Source organism: Taudactylus pleione, unplaced genomic scaffold (genome assembly GCF_031769625.1).
Source record: "Taudactylus pleione unplaced genomic scaffold, aTauple2 ptg000253l, whole genome shotgun sequence".
Lineage (NCBI taxonomy): Eukaryota > Metazoa > Chordata > Amphibia > Anura > Myobatrachidae > Taudactylus > Taudactylus pleione.
Window position 1 is genome coordinate 4,298,303 of NW_028284655.1, and position 26,000 is coordinate 4,324,302.

The 26,000-nt window shown below is 44.2% G+C and overlaps 1 protein-coding gene across 2 annotated transcripts in view; it reads left to right on the forward strand.

Moving 5' to 3' along the window:
* The window catches only part of CAMSAP3 (calmodulin regulated spectrin associated protein family member 3), an 89,479-nt gene that overhangs the window by 39,019 nt on the left and 24,460 nt on the right, over positions 1-26,000 (forward strand). For both annotated transcript variants that reach the window (XM_088480371.1, XM_088480372.1), the window contains exons 2-5: positions 10,341-10,594; positions 11,649-11,777; positions 12,171-12,254; positions 13,288-13,320. In XM_088480371.1, coding sequence (XP_088336497.1) covers positions 10,341-10,594; positions 11,649-11,777; positions 12,171-12,254; positions 13,288-13,320 — 500 coding nt within the window. The remainder of the gene's footprint in view (positions 1-10,340; positions 10,595-11,648; positions 11,778-12,170; positions 12,255-13,287; positions 13,321-26,000) is intronic.

Consider the following 26,000-nt stretch of genomic DNA (forward strand, 5'->3'; position numbering starts at 1 on the left):
CTTCAGCCCCTGCACGCTAATGACCTGAATATTTAATGTAGTTCTCCGAGATTTATCTGTATACAAGTCTCATCTTTTCTGCGTATTTCTTCTTACACTTGGGGCTGTGTAGAAGTTTTCAGACTGATTTACAATTCATTGAGTTCACTCAAGTGTATGAATTAATTGTATATGGAGTACAAGTCATTGTACAATAAATGTCTGTAGATCAGTAAATAAGTGTTTTTTGTTTGTACTTTGAATTTTTTTTTTTTAACTGCTTAACATAAGCCTTTTATTTTCTGTATAAGTGTCTGAGTGTAATGGTGCATACACACATAGCGAACAGCCAGCGATACGATATCGCTGGCTGATCGTCCTGCACCCTCCCTGGACCCTCGTCCTGCACCCTCCCTGGTGTGCTGGATGATCGGTATCGATCACCCAGCACACCACATACTTACCGACTATTATAGCGTTGATCGCGGGTCCCTATAGTAACTTGCTCGATATCGAGCAAGTTGACTTACATGTACTAGTGCGTACACATGGTCAGATTTTTCTTCTGATCTGAACGATAACGATTTAAAGAATCGTTCATATCTGAAGGAAAATCTGACATATCTGACATGCCTGGACGATGAACGATGCGCGTTCCCGATGGTCAGATAACGATATCTGATGTGTTTGCAGTCAGATTTGGACGATTCCATTCATTTTAATGCAGTAAAAATTGTTCATAGTTCAAATCGTTGGTCAAATCGTTCATCTGACAGATCTGACAAATCTGACCGTATGTGTGCTCCATACAGCCTATGGACGAAATCGCTATCGTCCATACGTGGCCGCGCATCGTTGGTTGTCGGTGGGTTTGTAGGGACTTAAAAATGAATGATTCTAACAATATTGTTATTGTGCATTTTTATCGCTACGTGTGTACGCACAATAGGTCTTGTCTACTCTCCCATAGTGTCCGGGGAGTCTCATGCATTTTGAGTAGTTTACCTGGATCCCATCCACGTCAGCCATGAAGTGGGCACAGGTATGATCCTGGCAAGTTACGCAATGTAGCCAATTGCGGGTACATGATGGTGTGTATCATGTTACCACACTTCCATCACTTATCTTTTTGGACCTCCTCTGTGTCCTGAAAAGTAGGTAAGCGTGCCCATGTCTGATAAGTAATCACTATGCAATCCTCTGCCAGTCACTGTATGGGCAGCTATACATGTGCTCATGGTACATTACAGTGACTGGCAGTGTATGTAGAGGAGGATGTAGTACGGTGATGAAAGCCAGTTTCTGTAGAATCCATGACATACGTGTGATGTAGAGGAATCAACCTGATTATATGGATCCTATTTCATAAAAACACAAGTAATGTATTGGGCACGAAAAAAAACCCCATCTCTCTTTAAAGAGATGCCCAGTTCCTGCCCACTAAATCTGCAGCTGACTCCTTGTTAATTACAGACCCTTAGCTGCCTCCTGTAGGTGTGCCCGGTAAATACAGAGTAACGCCTTAGGGACATGTGCCTGCTTGTGACGTTACACCTGTCATAAAATCTGGCATCCTGAGAAAGCATAGAGCAAACGGTAATTATGGGACCGTCATAAAACTGTACAGGTTTGTAAACAAATATTTAAGATGCTTTAATTTCAGTCTTTGAGGGGTATTCAATATGAAACGTTAACTTCACTGTCGAAGTTAACGTTTCATATCGGAGTTTTTTTCTGCGTTAAGGTATGGTGCCGTATTCAATATTAAGTTAACGAAAACGGGAAACTCCGAAGTTGGATTTGCGTAAAGTTACGAATTTTTCCTTAAAATAATTGTAAGACCCCCCTGAAGTTGTAAAAACATGGGGGAACTCGATGGGTACCCCCTGTTTTAGCCTTTAATTGAAAGTCGGGGATTTAAATAGCCGCAGCAGGTGTTTTTTTTCCGACATTGAAGAAGTGATGCAGAAGAGCACTTAGGTTATTTTTTTTCATTTTTTTAAGTGGTCCCATCAAATTTGGGGTACATGAAAATGGGTACTAGCATATTTTGATGTCCCTAAAGTAAGTTTTTAAAAATTCTGCATTTGTGCACCTGCCGCTATAATTCTATTCTAGAAAACACCTGCCGCATACATGCAGAATAGCCCTGAACCTATTTCCCATTATTTTTTTTTTTTTTCACCCCAATTTTTAAATAAATTTTTTGGGGTGTCCCTATTTTTTTTTTAAACTTTTTTTTGACACAGTTCTTTTTTAAATGTCATTCCCAGGGGTGCAGGCTATTTTTTTTTTTTTAAGCCTGCACCCCTAAACCCCAATTCTACACTTTTTTTCGACACCTATTCAATGGTGAAAAGTTATCCCCGTTTTTTATCAAAGACTTTTCAAAACTGCAATAAGTCTTTGAAATTGAATACGGTGTAAAAGTAAAACCTGCGATAATGACGTCATACCTCCGATATTAACGCAAAAACAATGTTATCGCACCCATATTGAATACCCCTGTAAGTCTGTTTAAACATTTGTTCAGAGATTGAGGTATTTAATATAAATGTATTGTCATAATATTCTATAATATGAGGCCGATTCAGTTAGCCACAAGGTCCTGTTGTAGACTCATATGGCTGCATGCATTTAGATAATTATGGGATGATTTTGCTTGCACCAGTATTTACGGGACCAAAAACAAGCAAGGTTTTCCTGCTCGGGTAACCTGCATAGTACAGTGCATCCGGAAAGTATTCACAGCGCTTCACTTTTTCCACATTTTGTTATGTTACAGCCTTATTCCAAAATGGAATAAATTCATTTTTGTCCTCAAAATTCTACACACAATACCCCATAATGACGTGTAAAAAGTTTGAGGTTTTTGCAAATGAGTGCGTGCTTGTGAGTGATTCACCTGTTGAATGAGTGTTTTTTTGTTTTGTTTTTTTACTTCAGTGTCAGGAGAACCTGCATACCGCCTGAGCTTGTTTGTGAAGAGGCTGATGAGGTAGATGTCTTTAGGTCATACTTGCCAACTCTTTAAAGGACCCCTCTAGCAGACCCCAGAGGAAAGGTACAAGGGTTAGGTATGGAGAGCACGACAACGCTATTCGCAACATCCTGGCCTCCACACAGTGCTGTCATTTGCATACAGAGCCATGATGTCTCCAATTGCATCTTTAAGACCCTGAATTGTGCACGCTATTGGGGAAGTGGGCAGGATCTGGGAGGGTGCCCTATATTCCAGGAGACTAGACAAGTGTACTTTTAGGTAGAGAGTGCAAAAGGTTTATGCGCGTGACTTATAGGTGGGATATGAAATCTCTCCAAGTAAGCTCGGAACTACTTTGAGAAACTTCTTGCATGTGCAGTATGGTTTAAATAAAATGCATAAACATACAATATATGCACACATTTTATATAACCCCTTTAATTGTAGTATATTTATTATAATTCACCCTGTAAATGACAGAGAGGTCTAGGAAACTGACTGACTGATTATTTGATCTGTGTGTGGTATAAGTAGTCCTATAAATCCTGCACAGAGAGATCTGCCTGGCGGTGGGCAGTCGGGGACACACTATCCCGTGGTGACCTAGTTTGCCCACTTGGTTACCATGGTAATAGCAGAGTGGAGGAGAGAAGCCCCACCTATTATCCAATCCTAACCAAGCTCCTCACACCCTCTATTAGGTGTCTTACTTTAGAGTGCTGGAGCCACAGAGAATTGGCCCATAGCTGCTGCAGAACCTCCTACACTGCATAAAATATGCATAGTGACCGACAGTCCCAGCTTTAAATATTTGTCCTTGGAAATGTTCCTGTTTTCATATTATTGTGCTTAAGGCATACCTAGGGGTCTATTTACTGAAGTGCAGGTTATTAGAAGTGGAGATGTTGCCCTTAGCAACCAATCAGATTCTAGCTATTATCTTAGGAGGTGCTAGATGGATAAGTAGAATCTGATTGGTTGCTATGGGCAACATCTCCACTTCTGAAAACCCGCACTTTAGTAAATATACCTCCTAGTGGTTTTCTGGAATCAGGACAGCAGATGGTTTTTAGAAAAAGTGGGATCAACTATGGCATAAAGCGATAGTGACCATGGGGGGCTATTTATCAAAGCTTGGAAAGCGATAATGTATCAACCAATCAGCTTCTAACTGCAATGTTGTCAGTCCTTGCAATGCAGGGTGGTCAATAGTACAGTCTGCGTACAGAGCTGTGTATATACTGCACGGGCCCATTTATCATTAAATCTTTGCGGCTTACTCCACCTGTTTTTTGGTGGGATACTGGCAAATATCTAGGTGGAGAATTCAGTTAGCCGTGACTTTTGCAATTGGATTGCGCGAAGAATGAGAGCATACATAGGGCAGAATTCAATTGATTCCTGCCCCCATCGCGCCCGACGGAGCTATTCAATTCTTGCTCCTGTCGGGCAGGATCAGCTGCCAGCACTCCATTTCAGCTCGCAGCCCCAGGGGGGTGAGAGCTGAAATGTTCGAAAAGTGACCTGTTTGGGCGCCCAAACAGCACTTTTCGCGGTCGCGCCCAGCACTTTGGTCGGGTTTAGCTGCTTTACGTGGCTAAACCTGACCTCTATGGGCGCGATCAGCGCGAAAAACGGCATCAATTGAATAGCGGCCTGCGATCTCCTATCACTTTAGACAGGAGATCCGGACCGCGTAATCAATTGAGTTCCGCCCATAGACTACAAAAGTGAAATTATCGCATGATGGGTGTAATAACCTAACTTTCGTCAAGTTATCGCTTTATCGCGGCTAATTACATTTCCCCCCTTGTATCCCCTGAATAAATTATGGAGGGATCGCAGCAGATGTCTCTTATGTTTGCCGTTGTCCCTCCATTTCCGCCCGCAGCTGCATCCCCCATAGGTTTCTATGGGGGATGCCATGTCAGATTTGCCAAGTTTCGGAACATGCTAAGTAGCTTAGCACATCGCAAGGACCGGCTCCTTTCGGATCCCCAGTCCCTGTGGGTGCAATTTGTTACATTCAGGTGCTATGATCGCATCCTACAATGCAATCATGGCTGCTATGATCGTACCCATGGGCCAGACAATCACTGAATGTACTGAAAGCACATTTTCCTTGTAGACACTCCACAGAAAAACAGGATTTCCTACAAAATTCAATAGTGTTATGATGCAAGATCTTAATCACACAGCAACTTACAGGTGGCTGTAGCTATGTGGCATATCTCTTGGTCTTGCCAATTTGCACCAGGTGTCAGTGACTGGAAAGTGCACATCTCATTGCGTGGTGTTTCTTCTGATTCATTATCAGTCAGTTGCACTGTCTTTTATAGTAGGATGAGAAATCGCCTCATAGTTGGGTGTGAGGAGTTGTATTTAAGCTGAACTCCGCCTACCTTGGCGATGCTGCCACGGAGTGGTAAGAGACCACATCATTGGACCAAGCTGAGGGGAAGGGCGCATGCATAACCTAGCTAGCCTGTTCATGCATGCGCAGTGGCGCTGGAAACACAGGTTTGGCTTTTTACTTCCATTAATTTCAAAGGTGTGTGCAGAGATTGTGACCATACACTACTCTCCCATCATCCATTAGTTTCCAAGCAATAGAGCAACAATAAACAGAATGGTTGGAGCAGTTAGAGCATCACTCCTGCTTTCCTCACAGCTGACCATTGCAGAGAAGGTGACACAAAATGGAGTGTGACGTGGGATGGGGAGGGCTTGGCTCTCCTATGGCTGCATGCATAGTGTTTATATACACATTTGTTCTATATTGGAGCACTCTATGCTCTAACATAACAGTTTTTATATGATTCAAAGAGAACCTGTTCTTTCTAGTAATCAATGGCCTTGTATTATGTTTGTTTCTGCCAAAAGCACAGTCATGTCCAGGCTCTGGATTGATTTAATTGAGTGACTTGTGAGCAGTAAGCTAGCTGATGTTTGCTTTGTGCTGCCAGATAAATATTCCAGTTTTTTTTTTTTTTTCAATCTGACGGGGGTGAAAAAGATTAAAGGGATAATCTTTAAGCGCTTTCTAGGTCAAATTTCTCCTTTAGTTTACCTCTGGCCAGAATTCCTGAGACTGGGGCTTTCAGCCAGCTCCCCGGCATCAAACCAGTTTGTCAAGTCTTCCATTGCCAGGATAAAAAAAAAACGACACCGCTCCAATTGTTACGCTTGGGAACTTAATATTATCCTGTTTTAAAATTGGTTTCGATCATTTTTTTAATTGTAAAAGTGAAAAACAGCTCATGTTTCAAAATGGTTTTCAGTACCGGAGGCTGTTTTTTGAGTCAATTAGATTTTTGGCAAAAAATTTTTTCCTCCTTGCTAAAAATAATTAGGATACTTTAGAATACATATTTTGCTTATAGTGTTTCATTGATTTACAGTAAAGGCAGATAATTTGTGCACTGCACTAATACTCCATCATCTACAGCTACCTCATGAACTGAGCTTACATTCTTACGGGTATTGGTTCAGCTGACAAAATGGCTGCCTCTACTGTGCGTGGACTGCAGCTCCAGTTTACCGTAGGCTGTCCCATACGAAACATGGGAAGTACGCTTGTAATTGTAAAAAAAATAATAATAATAAAGTTTGTTAATTTAATGCATTTTTTTTTTAAACCATTTCACCACTATTTTTGAAAGTAGATTCTAACCTCCTAACATAAACTGTGGCTCACAACATGTGGAACGCAGTGATAAATTAAATAAGTGGCTTTTGTGTACAGTATTTGTTTAAAGTCTCAGCGTGACAGCCATCTGAATATTGCATTTGTAAAAAGGATCTTAAAGAAAAAAGTTGTCCAACAGGTTTTTCCGATTAAACTGGTTTGCTTAGGCCACAGCCTCTATTTTATTTTCATTCATGTTTAAGGACCCAGAAGTTCCTTGTGCATTTCTCATCAGTTTCTGACATAGAAAGGGCTCCTGCTGGCACACTTTCCCCTCCCCATCCTACGTCAGTCTATGGGAAAGGGGGGTAAATCTTAAACGTGGGATTTTTCTGGTGGGAAGGCAAACTGTGGCACAGATCCCCTTTGTCGTCTGTCACTGGTTTGGTATTTAATGAGGTTTATAAATCAGTAACTCAGATTATCCTCTTTCAACAATTTTCTCTTCTGTAAATCCCGGTGGGATTATAAATTCCTAGTATTTAACCATTTATATGCTGACATAAAGCACAAGGGAGGAGATGTACTAAGCTCTGAGAAGTGATAACCTGGAGAATGATAAACTGGCAGCCACTCAGCTCCTAACTGTCATGTTACAGGCTGTGTTTGTGTTTGAAAAATGACAGTTGGGAGCTGATTGGCTGGTAGTTTATCACTCTCCAGTTTATCACTTTTCAGAGTTTAGTACATCTGGCCGTATGTCTCCTAACACTGCTTAGTAAATAGGATCCCAGAGTGAAAAGTGATAAGGTGCCAGCCAATCAGCTCCTAACTGCCATCTCACAGGCTGTGTTTGAAAAATAACAGTTGGGAGCTGATTGGTTGGCACCTTATCACTTTTCACTCTGTCTCCTGACACTTCTTAGTAAATAGACCCCTATATGATATGGTTAATGGTTGCAGCCTGCACTCATTAGTGCATATAGCAATGACAGATATAAACCCCTCTATAGGGGACACATACTAGAACTGCACTGTTGTATCTATAATGGGTGCAGGGTGTGCCATGGACACTAGCCCCTGGGTCAGGGGAAGCCACGTACAAACTGCACACAGAACGTTACTCTACAGTGGGTCCCCCTTCCTACTGTTTGATGGTCATGCCATCTTTCATTTGATATATTTGGAAAGATGGCACCCTGGCACTGTGCTAAAGCCTTTTCTATCTTCTGCACACGCGCCATATTCCAAAAATATCACACGGAAGATGGTGCAGCCGGCAAAAGGTAGGGAGTTGGGGCAAATGCATGGAGGGTAGTAGGGGGCGGGGGTGTGCTGCACACGGGCCCCCCAAACACTAACGCACCTCTGAGTAAAGGGCCAGATACACCGTGCCTTGTCTGGGAAGTTTCCGGCAGCCGTGGCATTTAGTGACTGACAGGTGGATGTTAAACACTTTTCTCTCTCGCACCGTTGTGATTCCACAAATCAAGTGCAGCATGGTGCACACTGACAGCACAGTCCCAGCATGACAGGAACAGTTATCAGTATGCACTGTCCTGATATGCTTACTGTGCAGGTCATTGCTTTACATTGCTACAGTGTCCTGGTCAGACAATTGTCATACCTCCTAGGCCTATCCAGCATTGCTGTAACGCCCGCTTTCATGTGTCTTCTCCCAAACCCACCCCTACGTTATTCCTCTGCCTGTCTATTGTACTGAAGTTAGTTAATGAATTCCATTGGGGCAGTGTGTGATATGCTTGAATAAAGTTCCCTGTGCAGTGCTATGGAATATTGTAGTGTTACATAATAAAGAAGAATAATTTGCTAGCTGACGTTCATGACTTTACTATTGGTGGTTGGCAGTTGGAGGATGAATACTTACGCTACAACCTTTACTCTCTGTGGGTATAGGTGCGATAGGATAAAATATCTTTGCCACCCTGTCTTGGTTTACAGATTGTTTGGGGACTCGCTTACTGTTGGTAACGGACGACATCATTTAGGTTGAGATGTACTAAGCTCTGGACAGTGATAAATTGGCTTGTAGTTTATCACTCTCCAATCAGCTCCTAACTGTCATGTTACTGGCTGTGGTTGAAAAATGACAGTTAGGAGCTGATTGGCTTGTAGTTTGTCACACTCCAATTTATCACTTTCCAGAGCTTAGTATATCCACCCCTGTGTGCCATATTAGCCATCGGCAGGCTAAGCACCAACTGCCCGCCAGTGTAGACCCACCAGTCTTGGGATAATAACCACCTGCAGCCAGAGAATGGCCCTCTACTTCCTTGCTTTACTCCTATCTCCCAAATAGTCATATATTGGAGTTGTTTAGTAAAATCGGGGTTAGGTCTTCATTTTTCTTAATTTCATGTGTAAATGTTGGGAGGTATGTTTTACTTAGTGTGAGCTTAGTGATATAGCGCCTGATTCAGAGTTAAGTGAGCGTTGAATGGAGAATATACCAGTGTTTCCCTCATGGACCACTCAGAGTCCACATTAGGGATATCTCTGCTTCAGCACAATGGGTAAATGTAACTAATTACGCCACCTGTGCTCATGCATGTCCATAGTACCTGGACTGTGAGTGGGGCCATTAGGACAGGGCTTGGGAAACACCGGCCTATACTGTGTCCAAATACCTGAACCATATACAGAGATGCAGCTGAGATTACTACATGCAGTAGGTTATATACACTATGGACGGATGTTTTTAAACCTCATTTCTCTGTGTGACTGTGGACCCCAGACCTATATCAAAGTACATGGTACGTTTTGGAATATATTTTGATGTCTGCCAGAGTGGCCATTGCTCAAAAGTTTCTTCTGCACAGTCCCCCCTGATGTGGTGGTTTCCTGGCATGCGTTTACCACAGACAATGAGGGTGAGGACATGCTTCAGCCCCCTCCCCCTTTATGTGACTTACCTGGTGACTCGAATGAATGCCCTGATGTTTAGCACCTTTCAATACTATATTTAGTGCAATATTTATCCTTTGTATACACCTATTTTATGATTATCACCTGCTAATCCATTGTATTATTTTGGATGCTGCTGTGCTGTATTAATGATCTTTCCAAGCTGGATGTATATCTCCCCCCACCCTCTCTTTTTTTTTTTTTTTTTTTTCCTTGTGAACCCCCCGGCTCTATAATTAATTTTTGTTTGCAGAAAACTTGGAAATCTTAATAATTTTAGGTAGCACTGAATGTATAACATGCATCGTGGGTAATCTAACACTTGCCACTCATTTGAGATGTTTGGGAATAAACACTGAGGTCCTAATGCATTCCACATAAGGAACCACACAGACCGAGTGTCAGGATCAAACATAAATTGCAGCCAAACTGTTGAAGCAGCTGAATCTCTTCGGATGCCACCAGCAGCTGTAGGACAGCAGACAGACAGGTTACTAGAAGCCATCGATCGTCCTCTTCTGACCACATTTACCATCATCTCCTCCAATAATGATCTGATTGCTTTACAGCCGTTTGTTATCTAACAATTGTGTTCATTTGTGGACATCTCAGGCTGAGATCCCTGGTCCGTTGCTAGCATTAGATGGAGTTACAATTCCAAACCCTTTATTTTGTTATGCTGCTAAGTATTGTGTTGTGTTGCACATGATTTATATCTCTATGTATTTTGCAAGTACAGCTGGGCAGGACCATTGCAGAGCTCCATGCCCTGTACTTTATATGGTTCCTATATGTCACTGTCTGCCTTTCTGCTGTGTGTTACAGAGGTACCTGAGGAGCTGGGCTCCCCCTGCTACACCGACCAGTATGAACAGGAACATGTGAAGCCAGCTGTGATCAGCCTCTTACTGACCGCTGATGTGTACTGCAGGACCTACCGGCGAGCGTTGCCACACGAGCGCTCGCCTCCTCATGACAATGCGGCCTTGCTACTCCTCCTGGCTCGCAAGGGCTTCACTCCCGTGTACCAGGGGGATCCTGTGAAGACGAGTGATCTGAGGGAGAAGCCCATTCGTATGGTAAGGACACAAACATTGAGTTTTCAGTGAGGATAAACCGTATTTAACCAATAAAAGCGGAGTTGTGCCGTTCATGAACTACTGGTGGATGTACAGTAATGGGGGCGGCTTATGGGTCTTTAGCCTTTTTCTCCACACACAGCGCTTCCATCCCACCAGTGTTGTATAACTTTAATGTGTGTATGAAGGTAGGATGGAACGAAACAGATATATACTAAGTGCTAATGGTGCACTGAATACTGAAGTTGTGATGTTAGAACGCACTGAATTACAATATTTATAGTCATTAAATAATCTATCATAGACTATTATTTTATTAATGTTACTCATTATCTTTACAACCTTCCACATACTGCATGTTTACAACCTTAACCTAAACACTACATCACCACTTATTGTAGCATTATTACCTGATGGGGCTTGTTCCATCAGTTTGGCATTAGATCAGACCATGGGAAATGGTTGGGAACCTTTAATTCCAATGAATCAGTGTCCAAATTTAAAACCACAGTCCATTGTGCTGGTTACATTATTATTTATTATAATATTTATATGGCACCACCAAGTCAGCTGGCTCTGCCTTCTCACTCACAGAGCAACTACTGCCCTTATCGCCTGCCACCACCTCCTTGGACCCGCCAGTGGTTCAGGCAGAATTACAGTACTATAAACATACAATACAACATGAAAAGGTTCAAACAGAGGAAAAGAATAGCAGCGGCATAATGATACAACTAAACTGACAAACAGTAGCTCTGAATCACTGACACTTAGTGGGGGCGCACAGGATTGCCAGAGGAATTATCCGTACAGATAAATATTTCAGAAGGAAGGACGGTTTGGTAGGAAAGAGAGATGGTGGGACCTGACTCAAAATGGCAGAATAATCAAGCAAATGAGGGGCTGTTAAGAATTCTGCCCATGTCAAGACTATACTGGAGCAAAACTGTTTCTTCACTCTCTCACCAAATTCTAGTGAATTATAATAATTATTTAGTATTCTTACAATATATTATTTTAAATTGTGCCATTTGTATTGGTTTCCCATCTCCAGGCTGCCCATCTGGCTGTGATTGACTCTCTGATTATAGTATATTCGCATCACTGCACCGAGTCCCTACCCTCCAGCGCGGAGCCTGGCCTGGGCGGATTGGAGATGAAGCTGCTTTCTTGGGTGGATCAGGTATGCCAGTAACACTTCTCTATTTTCCATCTACACAAGTACCCTATTTTACATCAAATTAGGGCTGGAATTGTCATTTATACTTCATTTTATTTATTAGTATTTATGTAGCAACAGCACACTCAATTAAGAGCCAGCACTGTAAGAAGAAAAATTGTTTATTGAATATGAACAAGCGCCTGTGTGGTTATGAAAAGAGACAAGAGTCAGTGGGAGAGAATTGGTTCATTTGGGGTTGTGGGATCAATAAGGAGCCAAATCGAACATCTCCCTAATGGCATTAGATGTCCTCCATTACAGACCTGCAAACCATTCTCTCTCCATGTTTATAAATGATGGTAGGCCTAGCAGTATGCTGGCAATACTTACTTACTCTTTATGTATCTCTCCCAGATAAATCACCGGCTGCTGGAGGAAGCCGAAAGGGAACAAGGCCGGAAGCAGCTTTCTACCCCAGAGGGTCAAAACCAGGCCGGAGTAAGTAGTCTAGGATTCCTCATGCGCGGCCTAGTTTAGGTCTGTGAGTCTAAGCATTCCCAAGTTTAGTCCTTGGTCTGTATTTATAGGTATCCCATATTTTACATATTTTTACTAAGTAACGAATGCTCAGTCCAGTGTTAGAGAATGTCCCCCTCATGAGGTAGCCAAGCTTTGGTCTTAAACATAATTTCTGTACTTTCTTCGGTTCTGTAGATCACTGACTGAATGGACAGTATGTATTATAGGATAGGCTGGTGGTTCCCAAACTGGGGTACCTTGGGGCACAAGGAAGGTATAGAAGCACAATTTACTTTTAAAAATGTTGCTAAATTTCTCAGTAAAAAAAACTTTGGGTCTCAGGATGCCATGAAAAAAATGTTGATGTTCTAGGGCGCCATCATTCAAGAAAGTTTGGGAACCACTGGGATAGACTTAGATTGCAGCCTCTGGTATACTCGTCTGTCTTCCTACTGCTTCTTCTCTGTGTCTGTCGTCTCTTCTCAAACGTCGCCCTTTCTTCATCTGACCAGAGACATATCTTTTTACTCTTGACACAACAGTTACTATTTTACCTCCCATCCCTTGCAGTTTCTGCGCACTCCTCCTACCCTTCCCCCATCTTGCTTCCATCCCACTCCCATATAATCTGCTCTCTCCCATTCATTTTGCTTTTTCTCTGGCTCTCAAACCCCCTCCAAGCATGCTGACTCTCCTTCACTAGATTTTCTTCCCTCTCTACCATAGCTTCTATAATATTTTTCTTGCATTTGACATTTTAACTTTTACACGCTCATTCTTTCCTTTTAAAGAGTACACACAGTGGCGGCAGCCATTTTGTAAACCCATATTCACAGGAATGCAGCCAGTCCATTTACTGGGAATCTGTGGCCCCACTGAGGCCTGACAGAGAATGGCTGCCACCACTGTCTGTAGGCGGCAGTATACAACCTAAATCTCTTTGTTCTTCTTTGTTCTGTCCAGTATGTTTCTCTGTTATTCCACCCCTCCATATTTTTCTCTTTCTCTCAAGTGCCCCTCCCGCTGGTACTGGAAGCTGGTCCCTGTAAGTGGCTTTCCTTGTTTTCTGTCTTCCTGGTTCTGTACTCCTACCTGCCAGTTATGATCCCTATCTTGGTGTACCACTGATATAATTTGTCCCAGCCAGTGCCTGTTTCTTGTGCAATTGTTCCGTTATGCTAAGAAATGCATGTGCAATGCTACTAGACCTGCATCATGAGCAAAGGGTTATGGGATAAGTCATTATATTCTATTTATTTTTTATAGTGTGTGTGATTTGGCCTTAAACTATTTTAATTTGAAATGTATACTTCCTTTTTGTTTTTTGTTTTTTTTCTTATTTAAGTAGTTTTATTTTAAATCCCTCCGCCCTCACACTTTTCTTGTTTAGAGCTTCTAAATGATATCCCAGAATCCTTTGCACCCCACCTCCTCTCTTAGACCCTGGATTGTGGCAAATCTCCATTCTACAATTAAATTTAAGTCTACATTGCCACATTTTTAGACAATGGCCTCTCGCTCTGTTTGCACTCATTCTGTGGGCTAAGAGGTGATGTTGTAATAGACCCCAGTTGTACTTATATTGGATTAATTCCATCGTAGCATGCCTGTCATTTGTACTTTTTATTTTTTTTAATTTTGTAAACACAATTTCCTTGTACTTGTGAGAGTAATGGTGCAGTTTTTAAGGGTTTAAAGCAGCAATGTCCTGACCAATGACATTTTTGGAATAATACTTGTCTTTTAAAGTCAATGTGACTTCATTTGAATAGCTAAAACAATGAGACAAAAATACACTTTTTTTTTTTTTGTTTGTTTTTTTGTTTTTGTGGCACCGTTAAACATCAACCCCTTTTTGTGATGCCATGTTTTTCTGTGATGACCTAAAGCTTCAGCTAACCCAGCGACTTGTACAATGCCTGAAAAGTCTGCTTGTTATTACTGGACTAATGTGTACCTTGTTAGTACAGTTTAAATCTCTGCAGGTAACTTCTTGCTCTTTTTGGGGCAGTTCAATTATCTGCAGTGTGTGACCACAATGTGCGGCGATGCACATAGCTGATAATTACTGTAACGCAACATCACAAATTCACCTCCACCCTTCTGTGGGTTTCGAGGAAAAATACGCACTGTTGGTGGTCGCTTGGTGCCGGAGGAATGGTCAGAACACCCACACCTTGTGCCCATCTCCTAGCTAATTGAATTGCCCCTTTTGGGTGAAAAGTTAATTATGCAAACCTAATGCGGACCAGTTATTCTGTATACACACTGTGGAGGCAACCATTTTAGCGGCTGAATCCATGTTAGATTCTTTGACATCCAGTGGATTTATTGGCCTGTATTCTGTGTAGTATTAGTTTAGCATACAAAATGGCTGCCTCTGCTGTGAGATGAATAGTTTTTTTTTTTTTTTAAATATTGAAGGTATCATGATATCAGTGTATGATGCTGTAAAGTCGTTTTAAATTAATATTCTCCATATGTCTTGTCACAATGTCAATAAATCCTGGCTTTGTATATCCCAGGCAATTTATTTTCTGAGGTGTTAAAAGGCTCGCAAACATGAGGGCAATTTTAAATGTCACCTGACAAACTTTTGGCTGAGTGCACCGATTTAATATTTTGATCATTGAATTATACGTAAATGTATTCTGTTTCCAGGTAAGGTGACAGATCTTGTTCTTTGTACATCCCTAATTAAATATGCTAATCAGCTCCATTTAATTGTCAGCAAACTTTGATGAGGTGCTGTGTATAAGATATTTGTCCTATATATATGTCAATGTTTGCATTATCCTGTTTCACTGGCAGCCATTTTATTTGCACCTCCATTAAACTTCCAGCCCTTACTCCCACTCACAGACAAGTGCTGTTCCCGTCTGTGATGGACACCCCTGCTATAGGCCCTGCTGTCCACCCTCTCTGTATGTCTCTGATATGAAGCTGCCCTGACTTTCTCCGTTGCTCTTTTCCGTTGCGTTTAGCATGCCATCGCTTTTTGTTTAAAGGAGTCTGGGAATAAGCCTCCTGTGGTAAAGTATTGTGCACGCCCTCATTTCCAAAAGTCTGAATTTTTTTATTTCATTTTATATCAATAAATTATGATTATTTTTACTCTTTGAAATCAGATCTGTATTTCTTCCTCTTACACCACATGGGCCTAAAAATAATAAAACATGAAGCCATTTCTAAGTTCTCCAACCAGTCTTGTGGAACTTACGTATGTCTAGAATAGTTTAACGTTGATACAAAATAGGGATGTGCAGGCTCTGATAGGTTCGAATTTGCACGCGGAGTTCGGATTTTTCCCTCCAAAAGTCGGGTCTCAGAAAGAGGCAAAACGTCATCGTTCATGGACAAACATCATTCCTGGACAAAAGTCCATGGAAGATGTTTGTCCATGAAAGATGACGTTTTGCCTTTTCTGAGACCCTATTTTTGGAGGGAAAAATCCGAACTCTGCGTGCAAATTCTAACCTATCCGAGCCTGCACATCCCTAATACAAAGTGACATTTTACTGGCCAATGATTCTCAGTGACTTCCTGCTAAGTCCCTTATAATAAGTTCTGCTCAGATAGGCCGTACTAGACTCTGATGGGGATTGTTTCTGTATCTCGCACTACTTGAATCATGAATTAACACATGGGGTGTTCAATGTGTGTGTTTGTCTGAGGTAAGGCATGGATTAATATATATCGTTCTTTAGATATCTGATTATTTCCCCCAGATATAAGATAAGATGTCATAGTCTGATACACAACTGTACGTGTCTATCGTTCCGGGTACTGTGAACCCATTATCAACCTTAAATTGCTGTGTAGCTTAGCACCAGGGGTGGCTGAGTGCCAGATGGCTGATAATAGAGGTCCTAGTGATAGGAGCTCACCATCAAAGGACAAGACTTCAGCTTAGCCAACCGACTGGATTTACGCTTGGGGGTTCAGAATTGCAAAACATGGAACATGTGCGGAATCTTGGTATTGTCCTGGATAGTGGCTGACCCTTAACATCCGGTATCGGCTACAATCAGATTCTCATTCTTTCATCTGAGGAACATTGCCAGACTCAAGCACTTAATTCCCTCAGAAGATCTGCCTAAAGTCATACATGCATTTGTATCATCACGCTTAAGCTGGCTACACACTAGACGATATGTCGTCCGATCTCGCGACCTATCGAGTACATAGTCTAGTGTGTTCCCATGATATGCGCACTCCCGCGGGTCATTAGCGTTATCGCCCATCGGCCTTACTGCAGGGCCGGTGAGAGATGGCGCTAACAATGCCATGCTGCAGAATGCAGCATGACACGTCCCTCCCCCCTGTCGGACCCGGCGTTGGCAAGTGTGTATGCACTTGTCGCATGCCGAGTCCCGTCAGGCTGGGTATACGCAGTCTGATGTGTACCCAGCTTTAGACTACTCATACACCCTCTACCTGGGTCTCCCAGCGAAAGAATTGCAGCTAATATAAAATGCAGCTTCCAGGCTGTTAACCAACCAGCCCCGTTCCATCCACATAACACCCATTCTCTACTCCCTCCACTGGCTGCCTGTAACATGGAGAATCTATTTCAAGATTGACTTACTGACTTTCAAAGCTCTACATGACCAGGACCCAAGGTACCTGAAGCAGCTTCTTATCCCTTACTGTCCTGCTCGCTTACTGCGATCTGTAGGACTATTAGCAGTATCTAGAGTCTCCCTTAATTCATTTGGGGGTCGAACTTTCAACTTTGTGGCTCCGACTCTATGGAACTCGCTACCCGAGTTTTGCGAGAGACCTTCACTCTAGAATCCTTCAATAACAGACTCAACTTACCTGTTTTACTCAGCATTTCACTCATTTCCCTTTAGTTCCTAAGAAAATAAAACCCAAATGCTTAGCTCTTTTCTGTTAAGCTAATTTTGTATCTTTTATTGTTTAATTGCAAATGGAAAGCACTGTCCTGTTGGGAGAAAGTGCTATATAAATATTATTATTATTATTATTGTTGGATGATTTTGCGTATCCCACCCCCATCACTGAAGGGCTCCAATACCCAAATCTTGGAACAAAGATACATATATAGCCTATTATTAAAATGGATGTTTTTTGTTGAGAGTTTGTTTTCTAAAACTCTCCCTATTAATTCTAAAATGATACATATGATAACCCAGGAGAGCCATTAATATGCTAATCAGCCTGGCTAGCATGCTAATGACTTTGCTGAGCGGAGAAGGGACCTCCCACGTCTGCTGTGCGTCCTCTGTGATCTAGAGTGTCATGCACAGTGGCTATCATATAGGGCATGCATCTTCCCGCTCCCTCTCCCAGGCAAATGGGTGTTTCTCTTTCATCCACTAGGGGACACTGGAGGTGCTTACGCTGGGGTATAGAGGCGTGGTAACTGGAGCTGGCACTTTAAATACTTTTAGAAGTGTGAAGCTCCTCCCCCTCTATGCCCCATCAGCCCTCAGTTTAGAAAATGTGCCTCTAGGAGCTGGTCACATTATGCTGTGCTCCAGCAACACATTTAATTTATTTATTTTGTTTATTTATAAGCATCTTTTACATTCCTATAGGTACCCTTCGCCACCTATCTAAAAGGTGGGGTCCGGGTACCTGGCGCCCTGGTGTTTTAGCAAACACCAGGAAGGAGTGCACAGGGCTCATTCTAAAAGAGTTCCTGACAGCTCCTTACCGCCACAGCAAGTCTTCACACAGAAGAAGAGAAGACTGTGCTGACCTGCCGAGAGAGAGACTACAAGGGACACGCAGTGAGTAACATGCTGTGCATCCCCCGGCTCCTGCCCACGTGGCTCCCGTCCTGCTGTCTCAGGGAAGCTGTGTGTACTCAGTACATGTGGCTCCCTGCTTCTCCCCTCTCCTCGCTGACCAGCGCTAGCACAGGCTGCGCTGTGTTCAGTTACATAGCACTGTTGAAACAGCGCTACACGCGGCTCCCTGCTTCTCCCCTCTCCCCGCTCATACACGTGATGTAGCGCGGAGGGGGAGGTAATGGCTTCATAACAGCCATAATCGGAGCCCTAAGGGCAGGGGTCTTCAAACTTGGCCCTCCAGATGCTGTGGTACTACACATCCCAGCATGCACTGCACATAGTTTTAGCATGCTGTTATATCAAAAAGGTGGCAGTGCATGCTGGGATGTGTAGTTCCACAGCAGCTGGAGGGCCAAGTTTGAAGACCCCTGCCTTAGGGCATAAAGGGGGCGGAGCCTAATCAGCACGGGCTCTCTCTCTATACGCGGCAAGCGGCTGTAGTAACAGCGTGGCTGCCGATGTTTAACTGTTAAATGACTGCATCTCTCCCTTATATAGGAAGTGTGCAGCATTCAGAAGGCTGGATTCTCTTGCTCCCCATTCCTGGCTACAAGCTACAATTAGGCACAGAAGGCTCTGGTACAGAGGCTGTGCATAAACACACTGGGGTTGTAAGTGCAGGGAATCTGATTTGTGGGAAGGGAGTGGGGTGTACTCCTCCTCTGTGTCCCAAGCCAGCCTTCTATTTTTCGTTCTTCTGTTTATACTCTCTGTGTGACACTGTGTATCCATGTCAAACAGAACAAAGGCGTCCCAAAAGATGTTTGTCTGTTCTAGGTGTAACAACAAACTGTCCAAGCAGCATGCCGCTGGGTCCACGTTATGTGATGCTTGTATAACAATTGATCCACCTATGGCTAATCCTGCTTCGCTTGCGCCTACATGGGTCGCTGACGTGGTAGGAGTAATGACGGATTTAACGTCTGAGTTAGCTGAGGCACGCAAGTCTCAGCCTCCATGGGTTGCTGGGCTAACCAAGTCAATAGACACCCTGGTACAGGTAATGGGTACAGTTGTGTCCGCACCCTCCACTTCCCTACAGGGACCGACACAAAAAAGAGAAAAGCCTGCAATAAACAGGAAAACGCGTCCTTTATCAACTGTTCTCCAGTCAGAAGAGTCTGACAAGGAATTCCTCGCTACGGAAGAGGAGGGGGAATTGGAGGAAGCGTTACAGGATGAGACCCCTCTAGAGTTAGAGTCCACCTCTCCCGGGGTGGAATCTCTAATTTTGGCGGTCAGAAAAATCCTTAACTTACCTGAGGATGTAATTCCTGCATCCCAGGAGTGTGAATTATTTCATGAACAACCAAAGAGCTCGGCGGTTTTTCCGTTCTCACTGCATCTTCAACAGCAGCTCTAAGTGGCCTGGAAACAATCGGATAAACGGTTCGGTTTCCGTTTAGCTACCCTTTTCCATCATCCATGATGGAGAAGTGGGAAACTCCCCCTCCAGTAGATGGGTCCGTCTCCCTAAGAAAACAGTATTCCCAGTACCGGGAGCTACAGCACTAAAAGATCCTTCGGATCATAAATTGGAGACAATGCTAAGATCTATTTATACCGCAGCGGGTGCTCAACTTAGGCCCACAATTGTTACTGCTTGGGTTAACAAAGCGGTGTTTTGCTGGGCTGACCAGTTGATTACTGGTTTGGACTCTGGTACTTCCAGAGCAGAGTTACGCCTACTAGCAGAACACATCCGTGAGTCTGCAGTTTACTTGGGAGAAGTGTCAAAAGATATCAGTCAGATTAGTGCTCGCATATCTGCTTCTGCTATTTCGGGCCGCAGAGCCCTGTGGTTGCACGCCTGACAAGCGGACGCAGTATCCAAGCGTGCGGTGAAGGGTTTACCATTCAATGGCAACATGCTGTTTGGCCCGGAATTAGACAAATGGATATCCCAGGCCACGGGGAGTAAGTCTTCCTTCCTCCCGTCAACTGCACCGGCTCCCAGAAGATCTTTCACTGGACCTTCGTTTCATTCCTTTCATGCGCCACATTCCTTTCGTGCTCTCACAAGCAAGAGGAGGTAGAGGTCACCCACACACGGTTGCACGTAGACAGGAGCCTAAACCAGCTGAAAAACAGGTGGCATGACGGTCTTCCGTCCCACTTGGGACCACCTACAGTGAGAGCCCGCCTGCAAAGATTTCAACAAGTTTGGAACCAGACCTCTCAAGAACCGTGGATCCGCAGCCTAATTTACCTGGGGTACCGAATAGACTTCGTGGTCCCCCCCTCTCCACCTCGGTTCTTCACTACAAGTCTGCCAATAACTGCAGACAGGGCCAGGGTTCTAGAGGAGGCTATCTAGTCTCTAGTGGTATCATCTGTGATAGTTTCGGTTCCAGAACATCAACGAGGTATGGGATTTTGCTCAAATCTGTTTGTAGTACCCAAGCCAGATGGATCGGTCAGGCCCATCTTGAACCTCAAGTCATTGAACCTGTATCTGAAGATGTATCGGTTCAAAATGGAGTCTCTGCAGTCTGTTATTGCGAGCTTGGAACCAGGAGAGTTCCTATTATCCCTGGATATAAAAGATGCCTATCTCCATGTTCCCATCTGTGAACCACACCAAGCCTTTCTGCGTTTCGCCATATTGAAAGATCATTATCAGTTTCGGGCATTGCCGTTCGGGTTATCCTCGGCTCCCCGCATCTTCACCAAACTCATGTCAGTCATGATTGCTCTCCTTCGGTCATCAGGAGTGAACATAATCCCTTATTTGGACGACCTGTTACTCAAGGCGAAATCAGTATCTCCTCTTCTAACAAGTCATGCCTTACTGACATATCAGACTCTAATCCAACACGGTTGAATAATCAACTTCAAGAAATCAAATCTCAATCCGTCCCAGAAGTTCCTGTTTCTGGGCATGATCTTAGATACGACATCACAGAGGAGCTTTCTTCCAATAGACAAAGCCCGGGATTTCCGGTTGTTGGTACAGCTGGTCCTCAGACCAAAGAGGGTTTCCCTACTTCTTTGTCTGCGTCTCCTGGGGAAGATGGTAGCTGCTTTCGAGGCACTACAGTCGGTTGGTTCCACTCCAGGGTGTTTTCAGCTGGACCTACTAACACAGGGATCAGGATCTCATCTGATTCTACATCGACAGATCCGTCTGAGCCCAGCTACCAGAGTGGCCCTTCTCTGGTGGATACAATCCACCAATCTTTTAGCAGGCTGAAGATTCCTAGTGTGGGACTGGATCATCGTAACAACGGATGCCAGCCTTCGAGGATGGGGAGCAGTAGTCCTCGATTATCACTTTCAGGGTCAATGGTCCCCTCTAGAACAAGGGTGGCACATAAATGTGTTGGAACTCAGAGCGATTTACAATGCTCTGATAGAAGCAACCGAGTTTCTAAGGACTCACCCGGTAAGAATTCAGTCCGACAATGCGACGCCGTCGCGTACATCAACCGACAAGGAGGGACTTGGAGTCGCATGGGCATGCGAGAAGTAACTCAGATCCTCAGGTGGGCTGATAGCCAGTCAGTAATCCTGTCGGTGGTTTTCATCCCAGGTGTGGACAACTGGGAAGCAGATTGCCTAAGCCGTCAGGATATCCATCCCGGGGAATTGAAGCTTCATCCAGACGTGTTCAACGCACTGATACGTCGATGGGGATGTCCTCAGGTGGACCTCATGGCGCCACGATTGAATCGTCAGCTCCCGGTATATGTGTCAAGAACTCGAGATCCGCAGGCAGAGGCAGTAGACGCTCTGACAGTTCCGTGGACCTACGACTTTGTTTACCTTTTTCCTCCGATTCCACTTCTTCCTCGACTGCTAAAAAGGATAAAACATGAGTCAGCCTCTGTCATTCTCGTGGCTCCGATCTCGGACCTTCGGTCCCTATTGTCAGACGATCCGTGGCCCCTTCCTTTGCGCCCGAATCTTCTACAGCAGGGTCCTTTCGTACACCCCAACTTAGCGCAACTGCGTTTAACGGGGTGGCTCTTGAAACTGATATCCTCAGACGCAGAGGAATCCCATACTCAGTTATTCCCACCATGCTACGTGCCAGGAAACCAGTTTCGGCTGCGCATTATCATCACATCTGGCGTTCTTATATCTCGTGGTGTTCCAGTCGGGATCTTCCATCTACAACTTTTCGGTTGTCCCGGTTTCTGCTTTTTCTTCAAACGGGTTTGGATTCTGAAAAATTGGCCCTCATTCCTGTGGGCAGGAGTTCCTTCAGGGGTCTTGCATGTGCAACCTCCTTTTGTACTTCCGGTAGCTCCCTGGGACTTGAACTTAGTGTTTCTGTTTCTTCAGTCGTCAATGTTTGAACCTTTGGAAGAGGTTGATATTAAGTACTTGTCTTGGAAGACGGTCCTCCTCCTCGCTCTAGCTTCGGCTCGTAGAGTTTTGGATTTGAGTGCTCTGTCCTATAAGCCACCTTACCTGGTGTTTCATGCTGATAGGGCGGAACTCCGGGCTGTGGCCGCCTTCCTTCCCAAGGTAGTGTCGGTTTTTCATATTAATCAGCCTATTGTGGTACTGTCTTTGGTGGAGGACTCTGGTTGTTCTACCTTGGATGTGGTTAGGGCTCTCCTCATCTGAGTTGCTTTTTGTCCTCAATGATGCGGTTCGGAGGGGTTGGCCAGCGTCTAAGCAGACTTTGGCACGCTGGATCCGGCTGACTGATCATCAGGCTTATGTTCGTGCCAACCGCCGGCCTCCTTCGTCCATTTTGGCTCATTCCACACGTTCTGTGGGTGAGTCATGGGCGGCCGGTTGGAGAGCCTCCACGTCACAATTGTCGTGCGGCAACTAGGTCTTCAGTTCACATGTTTGTAAAATGTTACAGATTTGACACGTTTGCTGCTTCAGCATCTCGTTTTGGCAAGGGCCGCAGAGCGCTCCCGCCTGTGGGGAAAACTTTGGAACGTCCCCAGCATAAGCACCTCCAGTGTCCCCTAGTGGATGAAAGAGAAAATGGGATTTTGGTACCTACCGGTAAAACCTTTTCTCTGATTCCTCAGGGGACACTGGACTCCCACCTCAGCGCTCTCTGTCTGCCTGTTCGGTTTGTTCCGTATGTTGTATGTTTTGATTATTGTGTGTTCTCTTCCTTTTACTCCGCTTGTTCTCCATCTCCTCTCGGTCTTCATTTTCTAAACTGAGGGCTGATGGGGCATAGAGGGGGAGGAGCTTCACACTTCTAAAGTATTTAAAGTGCCAGCTCCAGTTACCACGCCTCTATACCCCAGCGTAAGCACCTCCAGTGTCCCCTGTGGAATCAGAGAAAAGGATTTACAGGTAGGTACCAAAATCCCATTTTTACATCTAGCTTCTTCCCTTTTCTCCTTTCCCCTGTCATTATGTGGTCTATTGGGCCTGTGCAACCATTCCAGGACTCTGGGCCTCTCTGAGGATTTTTAAATGTGGGACACATTCCAGTAACACAGTGCGCCCCCACCGACAGGGTTACTGCAGTTGTTTTTTGACCCTAAGTGTGAACTATGTATATATTAGACACAAGGCTACCCTTGTTTCATTCCTTAAGAAAACTATTGATGTTCCCTCACTAGTGATTAGTTAGGGCCATAAATGAGGCTAAATTAAGTATTAAGCAGAAGAGAGTCTACCTTTGATGAAAAGGATGGTTCTAGAGAGATTGGGCTTTCACACAGTCTGTAGATTTTGTCAGCTTCCCTGCACATCTGGGCACACTTCCAGTATGGGGAGGCATCTCCTGAGAGAAAGAGTAGGTGTGCCCCCTGATGTGCACTTGGCAGACCATCTGGATGCACTGTTGCAAAACAAAGACAATGTGCAGTGTGCATCCAGTGGTTTGGTTTTGAGAGAGGTTTCATATTGAGGACTACATCACTGATGTAATGAGGACACCTGGTGGTTACTGTTAATATTGCGAGTGTGATTATAATGTTATAGTGTTGAATAGCACTGGTCTAAAGGTGCCCGTCCACTTAAAGACATGAAAGCGAAAGTGATGTGCCTACACTGAATGAGCAGTCGTTCAGTGTAGGCACATCAATCTGCTAAAATGCTCAACCTGACGTTATCGTCAGGTTGTCCACATGTTTGCCCGATGATAGGTGTCTAAACGACCAGTGGGAGCGTGCATCGCTGGTCGTTTCAGACATTTTTGCAAACTATTTATGAACGATAACTATATTGTTATCGTTCAATCGCTCAACTTAAGCGTGTAGTGGATGGGCACCTTAAGTCAGGGCTTGCCAAATTCTGGGGGCCATAGCGACCAGATCTTGCTGCCTGGCTACCAGATTTCGCAGGGAGGGCGGAAGCAGACCCTCGTCAGCCCCAGTGCAGATTAGTGTCTGTAGTATTGCAGTGGTCATTTCATGCACAGCAGTGCATGTGCTGAGAGTCGCCTGTGGTGACTGCTGTGTCTGTCTGTCCTGGCCTGCACTGGCTCCTCCTGTACATCCCATCCTGCGCTGACTCATCCTCTCTGTCCCGGGCCTGCTGTGACTCCTGCTGTCTGTCCCAGTCTGTACGTCCCGGCTGTCTGCTGTATCCTAACTCCGGCTGCATAGAGCTCTCCGGTAAGAGGGTCTATGTGTGGCCAGGGATTGCGGAGCGGATTCAGAGGGATAGTGGTTTGAAAACGAGGGGGGCGGCATGGCTGCGGAGGAGTGGTTTGCCAGTGGGTATCCCCCCTAGTTGTGTGGCTATTGGGGGGTGCTAGCTGCTCAGTAATGTGACCACAGGGGGGGTTGTTTGCCTGGGGGGAAGCTGCACAGCAATGTCGCTGCAGAACGGTGGTTTGCCTGGGGGTGCCCCCTCAGTAGTGTGGCTGTGGGGGTTGGTTGCCTGCAGGGGGTAGATGCTCAGGAATGTGGCCCCGGCAGAGCTGTGCAGAGCAGTGAGGGAGCCTCCATTTTACTATATATATTCAACTGTGACCATGTTGTGGACTAGTATAGTGTGTATAACAGTTACATAACACACAGAGCTGTGCTCCTTACTCACTCCTGTAATTATTTGGGGGGGCGATGGTCTGGCTCCTACACTTTCATCTTGGCTCCTAGATTTTAGAAAAATTTGTCAAGCCCTGTCTTAAGTATTGTGCGGATCTCTCATTTTGCTGATATTCTCTAATCTATAACTTTATTTTGGAGAAGATTTAAATGGCGCTTTTTTCCTTTGAGAAATATAAATCTAGTTTGTTTGAATTTACATTACATTTTGAAAAAGGACAGTGGAAACCGCTCGTCTGAGGAATGAAATCTGTTCAGCCTATTTGTAGTGTCCTCCCAGTAGCACAAATTGCTAATGCCTCAGTGAGCATCTCTAGGCTCGTGTTTCCCAACCTCAGTCCTCAAGGCACAATAACGGGCCAGGTTTCAAGGATAGCTTAACTTGTGGACAGGTGACTTAATTCCTCAGTTATTTTGATTGAACCATCTGTGATCAAACAAGAATATCCTTAAAACCTGGACTGTTAGTGTGCCTTGAGGGCCAAGGTTTGAAACACTGTGTAAGCTGAACCAGTAATCTAAAAATTAATTGGTTCCTAGAGCAATGTGTTCCCCACACTGCCTTGGCAACTATGCACTTTAATAGCTATAAAGTAGCGGTTAAATAGTATATCTATATTGGGAATGTGCCCCTTTTATGTTTCGGGCATCTCATTAGGAAACCACGTATATTTGATGGAATAGGGCCCACACACACTAAATGATTACAGAACATCACAGTGCAGCATAAAAGCACACTGCTTACAGCCTCAAGCGCTTCTGTGGTAACAGAACTGCTTTGTATCATCTTATAGCATTATAGGTTACAGTAAGGAGTGCACAATCTCATATATAATGTAACGTACATATTCCTTCACTGCAGGTCGGAAATTAAAAATGTATGTTGGCCTTACTGTAAATGTAATGTGCTGAATAAAGCTACG